At 43.3% G+C, this 11,499-nt stretch overlaps 4 protein-coding genes across 4 annotated transcripts; 2 read left to right on the top strand and 2 right to left on the bottom strand.

The window, feature by feature from the left end:
- Nucleotides 1–2,014: 2,014 nt before the first annotated feature.
- Nucleotides 2,015–4,140, top strand: V1516DRAFT_678846 (permease for cytosine/purines, uracil, thiamine, allantoin-domain-containing protein). Its single transcript, XM_066922817.1, has one exon. The coding sequence runs from the start codon at nucleotides 2,077–2,079 to the stop codon at nucleotides 3,757–3,759; it is 1,683 nt and encodes a 560-aa protein (XP_066776309.1). The 5' UTR covers nucleotides 2,015–2,076; the 3' UTR covers nucleotides 3,760–4,140.
- Nucleotides 4,141–4,175: 35 nt separating this feature from the next.
- Nucleotides 4,176–6,441, top strand: V1516DRAFT_678845 (uncharacterized protein). The gene has a single exon (XM_066922816.1). It carries the CDS (start codon nucleotides 4,610–4,612, stop codon nucleotides 6,266–6,268), a length of 1,659 nt encoding a protein of 552 aa, XP_066776308.1. The 5' UTR covers nucleotides 4,176–4,609; the 3' UTR covers nucleotides 6,269–6,441.
- Nucleotides 6,442–8,560: 2,119 nt separating this feature from the next.
- V1516DRAFT_482899 (uncharacterized protein) lies at nucleotides 8,561–10,651 on the bottom strand. The gene is made up of 3 exons (XM_066919090.1): nucleotides 10,261–10,651; nucleotides 9,138–10,207; nucleotides 8,561–9,092 (listed from the first exon to the last, which is right to left on the bottom strand). Exons 1-3 carry the CDS (start codon nucleotides 10,341–10,343, stop codon nucleotides 8,848–8,850), a joined length of 1,398 nt encoding a protein of 465 aa, XP_066776307.1. The 5' UTR covers nucleotides 10,344–10,651; the 3' UTR covers nucleotides 8,561–8,847.
- A 57-nt stretch (nucleotides 10,652–10,708) lies between these two features.
- V1516DRAFT_627128 (histone-fold-containing protein) lies at nucleotides 10,709–11,291 on the bottom strand (the record flags this gene model as incomplete). The annotated part of the gene is made up of 2 exons (XM_066919778.1): nucleotides 10,709–10,959; nucleotides 11,135–11,291. 2 exons carry the CDS (start codon nucleotides 11,289–11,291, stop codon nucleotides 10,709–10,711), a joined length of 408 nt encoding a protein of 135 aa, XP_066776306.1.
- Nucleotides 11,292–11,499: the final 208 nt, after the last annotated feature.

Below are 11,499 nucleotides of genomic sequence, written 5' to 3'. Positions count from 1 at the left end.
GTTATTGGTTTTTTCGGGTTATTGGTTTTTTGATATATTTTCTTCTAATTTCTGTATATTTTACATTAATGGTTTTGGTCTAATTTGAAATTTCTTCATAAACCCCTGCCAGTTCGACTGCGCAAATCGTAAGGTCCGATTTAAATTACGCAATCAAGGTTATCTAACTGTAATGCCTTAGAATGCCTACCAGTAGCCACCTTTCGAAGTAATCCAACTATTAGAAGACTTGCATTTGTTCTAACACCTCTCAGCGCAACTGTTGAATTCTTCCTTTTAAACTCCTTGTGCGGTTTCGGCTTTAGGAGAATTACCAGAATGCTTATGCAGATATTACGTACGCAAACTTTGAATGAACTAGCGACCAAGACAGAGTCTAAGACGCTGCAGAACAGTTTGTAAAGTCTTATCTATAGATAAGACTACTCTTGGTCATGATTTGCATGATGCCATGACTGCCATGATAGAGCCAAGCCTAGATCGGTATGGATCAAGGAATCGCACTGGACGTGAGGTCAACTGCGCAGAGAGTTTAACTTTTGTCACGGTGCAAAGTTCATCGTGGCGGACATAGAAGAGTAACAAAATGGAATTTTTGCCGGCATAGCAAAGTCACCTGGAAGTCCACTCCTCTAAACGAGCTCACTTCATGTCCGAATCTCTACCAAATTTTAAAGTTAATTGGTCTATAGTGGGCCTGATCGCGCGCCGACACTATCTGAGTTTGTTGCTCGTGGTATTTATGCTGGTCCTGCCATGGTCGTGACCATATGCTTAATCCCTCCTGTGTCCTGTACCCTTGTTCTTTCTCTGCCGGTTGAGTCCGCACTAGGTTTAGTCATCGCTATCTTTCACAGGATCCAACATCATGTGACTGTGGCGGTCAAAGTGGGCTTGATGGCGTACGCCTAAACGTGGAGTTTCGGTCGGGATCTGCTTCGAGGTGCGCTCGGACAGATGTGTGGGCATTTAGCTGGCAACGCAATCACAGTAGAGACAATAGAGCAGTTCCCTGAGGAGACCGAAACTAGATACTAAACCTGTAAAACCAAAGAGTGCTCTGACTCGCGACAGTGCGACAACGTAGATAGATAAGCACCGGATACAGAGATAGAGAGATAGCATTGCGAGCGTGAGCGGAGGTCTGACCGAAGTACCGGCCCGGCTACGGTCAGTTCTCCAGCAGTCCTGTTGTGTTTCTCCTGCTGGCAAGTCTCCGTATTCGGCGCCCCTTTGTGGTCTGGTAATTCACGACAAGCTGCAAACAGAGAGCAATTTCGAGCTCAGACCTCAGCTTTGTTGGGTTCTGTCTTGGTTGTATGTGCAAGAGCTAGAAGTGCTGCTGATTGATTGATATTATTACTTCTGCTGCTTCTGCTACTGCTGCGAATATTCCAGATTTCTGTCCCAGCAGCCAAGATATTTCCGAAAGATATCAATCGGTAAACATTAATTTGCTTCAATGCTGTTATCTTTTCTTCTCCCTCATGCCGAACTTCACAATTGCGTCAGACCAACAAGCAGCTCGCGCGGACGTCTCCGTGTTCAACCAGCTAAAAAACCGGCTCTCTGCCTTCTATTTTAGAGTTGTACTCCTGCGCATCGTCGCTCTTCTAAACAGCCATCCGCCGCACCGCCGCACCGCCACAACGTTTATTGTCTGCTGCCGACCGGGAATTGCTTGAAGGTTTGTTTGCAAATTGATTCACAGAACTTTTCTCGCGATGGTTCTTGTTAAACGCCAGTCAGATCCAGTTCCCATGAGTATCGCTGGGCACTGACAGAACCTCTGACCAGCCGCCCCACAAATGAAGATATCCCGCTTAAGTACCGCGCACTTTATTTGGACAGGCCCGATAAGTGGTTTACCGGGTCGGCAGAAGGTCAGATAGCGGTTTGCCAATCACTGGTCAGAGACTCATCCCACTTTTTCGCCGCCTATTGATCCCCACCACCCGTCTAGCTGTCGGAATATAAATTTGTCTTCGTTTCCTCTCCTTCCTCTCATGTCCCTTCTGTGAATATCTTTCTGGCTCGCTCTGGTAGACTTTCTATTTTCCCATCTGTTCTCCTGACATGTCCAACGAAACTGAAGGGGTATTTGGCCAAGAGGCCGTCGACTACTCTTCTCCCAAGCCTACCTCTACCTGGAGTCGATGGCTCTCGAAGCTTGAGCTCGAGGGTAGTGACCAGGGTCGTAGATCAAATCCTGATCTTGACCCTGTTCCTCCAGAGCGCCGAACCTGGCGTACTCACAACTATGTCATGTACTGGATCTCAGACAACATGTCCCCTTCAGGATTCCGTAACGCTGCTTCACTTATGGAAGTTGGCCTTTCATGGAGGGATTCTTTGATTTGCATCACTATCGCCCAGTTCATTATTGCTATTGTTATCGTTCTTAATGGTGTGTTCGGCTCGACTTATCACGCGAATTTCTCTATTCAGGCCCGTGCCTCATTCGGTGTTTACTTTGCCTACCTAATGATCATTATGCGTATGATTGTTGGTATCTTCTGGTACGGTATTCAAGCATATACTGGTGCCGAATGTGTTCGTTCAATTCTCTACGCCATTTTCCCCCAATTCCGTAATGTCAAGAACACCATGGCTGCTAACGCCAACATCGATACTCAAATGATGACCGCCTACGTGATTTACTTCATTCTCATCCTTCCTCTTCACCTTGTTCCTGTCCACAAGCTAAAATGGCTCTTCACCGTCAAGAGTATATCCACTCCTGCCATTGGTATCGCCCTTGTCGGCTGGACTGTCCACCAAGTCGGCATGTCTAATACCTCATTGTGGAACCAAGAGACTACTCTTTCTGGATCTGCTTTTTCGTGGACTTTCCTTGCTGGTCTTTACTCCAACATTGGCACATGGTCCACTCTTGCCGTCAATGTCCCTGATTTTACACGATATGCTAAGAGTAATAAGTCGGCTTACATCACCTTGTTCGTTCTGCCTGCTACTGGATGCCTGGTCACTTTCTTTGGTGTCGTCACCGCAGCCGGATCCAAGATTCTTTACGGTAGCATTCTTTGGGATCCTCTTCTATTTATTGATGAGTGGACAAGTCATGGAGGTCGCGCTGCTGCTTTCTTCATCGCATTCTTCTTCCTCATTTCCCAAGTTGGTGTCAACATCGCCGCAAACTCAATCTCCGCTGCTAATGATCTTAACTGCCTCTTCCCTAAATATATCAACATTCGTCGTGGACAGATTATCGTGGCTTTCATTGGCTCCTGGGCTCTTACTCCTTGGAACATTTTGACCTCCGCTCCTGCATTCCTGAATTTCATGTCTGGCTACTCCGTCTGGCTCGGTCCTCTTGTTGGTGTTTTACTCTCCGACTTCTACCTGGTCCATAAGCAAAAATACGATATCTGGGAGATGTACGATTTCAATGGAATCTACAGGTACAATAAATGGGGAACCAACTGGCGTGCTTTTATCGCTTTCTTCTGCGGATGGGTTCCTTTGCTCCCAGGATTCATTCCCACCGTCAACAGCAAGGTCACAGTTCCGGCCGGAGTCACCCATCTCTACGATCTTGGTTACTTTTACGGACCTTTGTCGAGTGCTCTTGTTTACTTTGTCCTTTGCTACTTCTGGCCTGCTAAAGAAACAATGATCGACCGCCCCATCTATCCTGATACAGATGTTATTCAAGGTAGCGATCAATCTTTCACTCCAGAAGAGGATGAAACCAAGTCCATGGAGAAAGTCATAGCTGACGGAGCTAAAACCTTTTAAAGCTTTGCATAGATTAACGCGATAATTGTTTGTTTTGGTTTGCTAGAGTTAATTATTATTTGTTCTGATTTCACATGTCGTTGTAGTATCCTTAGTAATTATTAGTGGACCGGTGTTCTGCAGGAACTGCGATGGCGTTAACCTTCATGCATAAGGCTCAAAAGGGAAGATTCTAATGTCGACATTTTCATCAAAATCTCTGAGTTATAGTAGATAATAGATCTCTAGACCTTGCTGACTTATTTTTTACTAACTGGCTTCACATTTTCCGCTCCAATTACAAACGGCTTACGCTGTTAGAAATGTATTACTAATATCTTAGTCACAAGGAATTTGGTCACGTGTTTGTCAAGCCATTGCTGATGCTCAATAATTAATAACAACGTAACTACAAAAAACTGTTTTCGACATTTCCTGTTTCATTCTGAAGGTGAGAATCAAATAAGGTCTTCAAGTGTTTGTTTGTCAAAGATCAAAGTGAATTAATTACAAAAAAGAGATCCAGAAACTTCGCATCGTAGGAGTTGAAAATTTCAGGGACTTGTGTCGGACAGAAATCTTGTAAAAGTTTGCTAGATAACTGTTTGCTTGTCAAGATTGGCAGAATTCATCTTCATTTGCGATATTTGACTCTCCATAAAGTTCTCATTGCATAATAGGAACTTGTTTGACTTGTCTGTTGATCTACTTTTGTTCTATCGAAAAGGGTTGCAGGGATCAGATCAGAAGCTCAACCACAAGCCTAAATACGGTGAATCTCGCCACAACAGTAAATTCGGCTCTAGAGCAAGACAACAGAGTAATTGTTTACTTCGAGCTTCTGGCTATAATTATTGGTTAGAATAAAGCGATGTCTTCTACGCCACTGGTTACTGGCTCCGTGATGGCCGAAGAGTTGCAAGCAATCATAGGCGAGCGACTACGACGCGAAGGGTTTGCGGAGGATGAATCTCCATTTGTGTCAGAATTCATCATAGTCATGATTTCGAATGGTAAGAATAGTGACCAGATACGATCCGAGCTTGCGGACTTGCTTGGACCAGATAGATTTGCTCAAGATTTCCCGACGTGGCTGTTTGTGCAATTGGATATCTTGAAATCTAAATCTGGCGTTGTGTCGTCTGGAAACGAGGCTCCTTCGACTGCCTCATCTACTGTGGCATTGGAAGATTCAACAACAGACTCGTCGCAGATATCGGCTTTTGAAGATCAAAAAATGGTAGATTCTGATCTGCCAAGCCTGCCAACTGGGCCTTTGGCTGATAGGATACGGGCCAATGTGCGAAGGAATGACGCGCTACATCGTCAGCGAGACTCAGGTTCAGGTATCACTAAGAATAGTCATTCCCAGCGCAGTGGACGATTTCAACGTCAGCGAGGCGGTGGTGCTATCAATGGTAGTGGCGAGTGGGTGAGCAATAGCGGCAATAGAAGTTTTCGAAATCGACAACAGAATAATGTTCCCATGAATCTCAATGGAAATGGTTTTTCTATATTAGGTATGGCGAGCAATCCATCTTATACGTCTGATAGCAATGGCGCAGCTTTGTTCGTGGCGAATAGCTGGGGTGGAGACTATGGGAGTAATGGTTCTGCTGCTAGAGTGCTTGGTAGAGCTAGTAGATGTCGACATTGGCCGGATCATGATCTGCCCTGCAAGTTTCCACATCCGATTGAAATATGCCAAGATTTCGCCAACGGCGCGTGTCCATCGTCGAGAGGTTCTTGCGACAGAATCCATGTCGGAGAAGACATGTCTGGCGAAGATGCCCAGCGATACGTCGAATCTGGGGGTACCTACGACTTCACGAGGTTGTATGAGATGGGCAATCCTCTTTTCCGCGAGCGCAGGCGAAGGCATGAGATGGAAAAGCAGTTTTCTCGTCCCCAGCAATCCAAGACGATGTGGCATAGACCAGGTGCGGAACCTGTGTTGTCGATAACTCGGTCTGAATCTGAGAACATGCCGATCTGCAAGTTCGGACTGAAGTGCGCGAACAAGGACTGTGCATACGCCCATCCTACGCCAGCAAATGGCAGCGCTCTTGTTCTCAATACTGAGGTCTGTTTGGCTGGCTTGGGTTGTTCGGATGAAAATTGTGTCAAGAGCCATCCTTCGCCAGCTTCCGGGGACGCGACTATGGCTGATGGAATTTCTGATGATGCGTTTGACAAACGATTTCTCGAAACGTGTAGATATCATCCCTACTGCACAAACAATAACTGCAAATATAGACACCCTCTTTCGTCGATATTGTGTCGTAATGGTGCAGATTGCACTCGACAGGACTGTATGTATACACATCCTCTGTCAACACCTTGTCGGTTCGGAGTATCCTGTACAAATTCTTATTGTGCATACACGCATCCCGATGGAAAAGGAGGCGTGAAGAATAAGGTCTGGGTAGCTTCTAATCCGTCGCATTCCGTTAGCGAGCGAGCGTTCGCTGTTCCCGATGATGCGGTTGAGCATATGCAGGTTCCCACTGAGTCTGGTACCGTCGCTTAAAGCACCATCTGATATATTCATCGAGAGCCAAACAATCTTGTCGCAGTGGTTATTCTCGGTTTTATATTTTCTGTAAATTATATATTGTCTTTTTATTTATTTAGGGGAGTGGCGAAGGATTGTGGGTTCGGATATGAAAATGGGCTATTAAATAAATATTATAATTATCATCATTAACGTAACAGTAGTAATCTTGATCATGTTGATTTTCTTTAATTCCTCAGTACTTGGGAGCATTGCCTCATTAAAATAGGTGTAGGCTCATTCTTCCAACTCAATCACGGGCGAGGTATCTACACAAGTCGCCAACTTAACCCAGAGTTTCTGCTACTCATTCATGGGATCAAATGTTAAAATTTTTTATAACTCCTCATCATCTAAAATGAGAATCGCGAGAATTCAACCAGTCGCGTTTTTGCGCACAGAAGCAGAACAACACACTAATCTGGGATGGCAGCTGCAACTAGATGTAGCTGCCAAGTTGTCGCACTGATTAATCATTCTCTGCAGCCCTCAAAATTGTTCGTTATATTATTGCACTGCGTTAGAAAGCCACGGGAGATTCCTTTGATGCTGCAATGTAAAAATTCAACATTAGAGAGGCTTGCGTATCAATACTAGTCAACGCCGTGGTTGCAGCATGTTTTTAGCATGCTTTTACCAACCAATGGAGTTCGTCATGCGGATGCTTGACCAAAATTTCCGCCAGTCAAGTTTGGATTGGCTTGTTCTTTCTATGCACTGGGTGAATTAGTCCAAAGTGAAATTTTAATAAGAATTATGGTCTGTCGTGACTGTCTCAGCAGGTCTGTTGAACAGAATGGATCTAAACACAATTTTCTAAACGGGAATTGCGTCTATCGATGTCAGTTATATCTTCTGATTCTCGAATTACAAGTTTCGTTCTTAACTATGGGAGCTGTATTAGATGAAAGTAAGATCTTCAGGAAGCTGTCGTACTTTTTTCCAGACTGCTGGGCCGAAAATTCACTGCGTCATGAACGAGTCCATCGCTCAAATACACAACTGCTTCGAATTCAAACGAAATAGTGTACACAAGCCTGAGTACTGATAACTATTTCCAGGAATATGATAAAGTTTGTTTTTAAAAATGTTCTGATTTCTGTCATATAGGGTCAGCCTTCCTGAATTCTTTACGAGCAATGGCGAACTCTACGGCAAAGGTCTGAAAATTATTAGAAAGTTCGTCTTGCATGGCCTCGAGTGTTTGGTTTACTATAAGCATGTATTCAACGTCGGCGATGTTAGACAAGATACCGCTAGATTTTTCAGAATATTGGTTCTTAGTGTTTGATTTCATTGGGGAATCGATTGAGAATGCTTGCCATATCCAAAAAACACAGGCAACCCAATTGGATCCACTCCACGGCTTAAATATCCTCACATTTTCTATAGAGCTAAAAGCTGATTTCGAGTGTTATTTGATGAAGGAGTTTAGTAAGGTTAATGAAATGCGAATATCTGACGCTGGGAGTTTGGCGCGTCGATGATTCTTCAAGTCCGCTCTATGAGTTCTAGACAGCTGACAAATTTGTCAGAGCTGATGTCTTCTTTCGGTCTGGTCTTACGACATATATCTGGAGAATACTCTATTTCGAGTCTGTATACGAAATTTCTGTTATCCTGCTGGTCCGGGAACATTGATTCTTCAGACACCAAGTATTACCAACAGACGAGCAGTCGAATCCGAGTTCTTATTTCCTTTGCAATCCCGAGCAGGATTTTTGTAAACAACGAGAAAGCATCAGAATCTCGACCAATTTTATGCTTTCAAATAGCAGATAAATATCTTCGCAGTAATCTCTACTTGTCGACTATTTATATTCGACCGTTTCAGGATTATATTAATTTTACCTGGTTCAGTATTGTACTTATCTGCCCTCTCTATCTGGCAGCAGACATATACCCTCACGCTGCATATAAGTTTCAGAAGTTGAATCGATCAATGTTTGATGATGCCATTTCTGATAAGCATAGTTACTGAGTTCCATAGCTTGATCGCTTTCTCATCAAATTTCGAATTTGTATCTAAGACTCTGAATTCTGATTGACTTTGGACAAGTCGGAGTGAGCCTGTTATTACGAGACACTGGAGAAGTTTAGCAATACTTCCAATTCTGTGGGATTTTAGACTGATGTCAGATATGCAAGTATCAGATTTGATTCGTATCCATGTATAGTTAGCACAGTTTAAGTTTAGTGTTTCGTTGAACGATCTGGCTTCATACTCTCAGTCGTATATATCTGTATTTCCAACTCGCTTTCTAATCCACTGCTCTCTGCGTTGACATCGCGAATCTACCACTAGACTCCGGTTTACCTGTGAATCCTATTTCGAACTGTACTTCAGCCTATTCGCTCTGACTCGTAGCTTTGACACTGTCATTACAGTAACTGTAATCAAGATCTGACAAACAAACTATTTAGGCCTGATATTCGGGAGACTTCATCTGGCCCAGCAATAAATAACTATCGATCTAGGAAGTTCGTAAACAGATGAATGTTTCCACGCCATAATATAAGTTTTAATGTTTTGCTCATTCAACCCAATATATTATCTATTGTACAAGGTTCATGATAGCGTACGCATATACACCGCGAGGAGTTACTGATCCTCGCGGGAGAGTACCTCGTCGATTGCGATAAGCCGTAGAAAATAGAATGGCAAAGGACAATGAAAACACTATGCGTTCTAATAATTCATGTGTAGCCCCAAAATCAGGTGGGAACAAAGCACCTAGAGCCCTTGGGGCTACAAACAGAGCAAGCTCTCCGCGTCTTCGGGGACTTTCAAGAAAAATACCTACTAGGTTAGATAAGACGAGAAGTGTTAGTGCATAAAACTCACTCCATCCAGATAGAAAGCTTCCAAGGCCAGGAGCAATCGTATCATCCCATCTGATGGGCTTTATTTTTGGGAACAAATTTGGTCCTATTCGTGTTCGTACAAGACATACGGCGTACCAAGTAAGCATGACAAATGAACCTAGAAACGATGACGATCGAATCGAATTTTTAATTGCCCTAAGAACAGATCTGATATTCATTTTGCTTCGACTTCGCAATAGTAATACTAGATTAATAGAAAGATATATTTTTAGTGCACTTTTAAAAGCTCGAAAAAATCTCCATAGTCCGTGAAGTTCACAGTTCGAGGTTTGATTTTGATGAACCACAACGCATGGTATCGGGATAGTAATCGCAGGATCGGCATAATCTCGAGGCAGCCCCATGGCTTCACAGCTGTCGGCCATGACATATGAATATCCAGAGTCGACGCCGTAAACAAACTTTTTTGCTCTTGCTAAGCGGAGCAGTTCTGTAAGATTATCATCCATATCAGCAAATTTAGTGATCCAATGATTGTAAAAGTGGGGAAGCCGAGAAGGATAGAAAAACCAAGAAAACATGATGACCGAGGCTGAGACAATAAACGTCATAGAATCGATAGTCGACTGGCTAATAGAGTATTTCGATTTCGACCTGACCCAAGTCGTGCTCTTTCCCTTCCGAAACAGAAAGTCGAGGGCGGAAGTGAAAAGAAACAAACCAGTGTCAAAAGTTCTCCCTGAGACACGAACCGATGCATTTCCGTTGGCTCGCTTCAAGCGTAGCTGATGAAAACCTAATACAAGATAACTTGCAATTCCAGCTCCAAATAACGTAGGGAGATCACGAACTTTGTTGCTAGTTGCAAACAACAATTCCATCACTCGAGAGGCTGCGACGGAAGATGACAACAAGAGACTCCAGAACACTGGCAGTCCATCAAGCGATGAAGCATTCTTTAGTATATGTCTAGATGCGCGGGAAATCTCAGCGATATCGATTCCTTTGGAATGAATGATCTTAGGTATAACATTGATTAATCGCGGAATAACATTAGCTGCATAGAAGAACGCAAATCCCGTAGCTCCGCTATGGAGGTCAGCTTGAAACAATGCGATTGTTCCTTCACTTTGTATACATACGAAGCTAAAACAGAATCGCGTAATAACCGAGACAAGTGAGAAGATATTAACAAGTCAGGTCTTTCTATAGTAGACAAAAGCATTCTATACAATATATCTATATCGACGGAATCATCTAGCTCAAACGTGCTAACTTGTGAGGAAAGTCAAAAGCTAGACAACCACAGGGACATTATTCACTTGCCCATTCACGTGCAAGCATGTTAAAAAATCGCAACATGAATTCAAACAAACGATACTCTAAACAATCACATATCGACGATATTCATACAATAAAATCAAATTACCTAATGTACAATGTAATTTCCCATTACATAAAAGCAAACCCAAACAAATCCGAAAAATAGACTTAGGACCCCCATCATTCTGCTAAATTAAGTAGAACTGATGAGATTAAAGACAGTAGTAATACAAAAAGGACATAATATGAAAGAAATTGTAAAAACATCTACAACTCCTGACTAGGACCCTTTGTGATTTTTCCAGACTTCTTGGGAAGAAGGTTCTGATGAATATTAGGAAGAACACCACCCTGGGCAATAGTAACATGTCCAAGAAGTTTGTTTAACTCCTCATCATTTCGGATAGCAAGCTGAAGATGACGAGGAATAATACGGGTCTTCTTGTTGTCACGAGCAGCATTTCCAGCCAACTCTAGAATTTCTGCAGCGAGATATTCGAGAACTGCAGCGAGATAGACTAAATAACCATCAGTAAAACTAATAAAAAACTAGACAATAAGACACAATATACAAGACATAAGCACTATCACTTAAATATGCAATCAATATAAATCAATCACTTGATTAAGTAATAACACAAAATCCCAAAAATCTATCATCCATTTATATTGACCAATCAAATCAAGACATACCAGGAGCACCAGCACCAACACGCTGAGCATAATTGCCCTTTCGGAGCAGTCTATGAACACGACCAACGGGGAAGGCAAGACCAGCCTTTGCAGAGCGCGACTGCGACGACTTGGCTCCAGAAGCAGCCTTACCACCGGATTTTCCACCTGAAGACATTTTGTTTATTTGGTTTGATTATTGAGCGGGAGCGGAAATAAGCGCGACGGAATTGTGCAGAAACACGGGTTGGTAAGAGAACGTAATCAAGAAAGAGCAGCCCGGCGGCGGATTCGCCTGCTTTTATAGTGCGCTAGATCGTCCACACCATCAGCCAAATCACAGCCGGAATCTAAGCCGCATGGCCTATGTGTCGCGGTGTGGTTCT

The sequence above is a fragment of the Lipomyces oligophaga genome (genome assembly GCF_038497815.1).
Source record: "Lipomyces oligophaga strain CBS 7107 unplaced genomic scaffold V1516scaffold_6, whole genome shotgun sequence".
Classification (NCBI taxonomy): Eukaryota; Fungi; Ascomycota; class Lipomycetes; order Lipomycetales; family Lipomycetaceae; genus Lipomyces; species [Lipomyces] oligophaga.
This window is presented reverse-complemented; position numbering and strand designations above follow the sequence as displayed.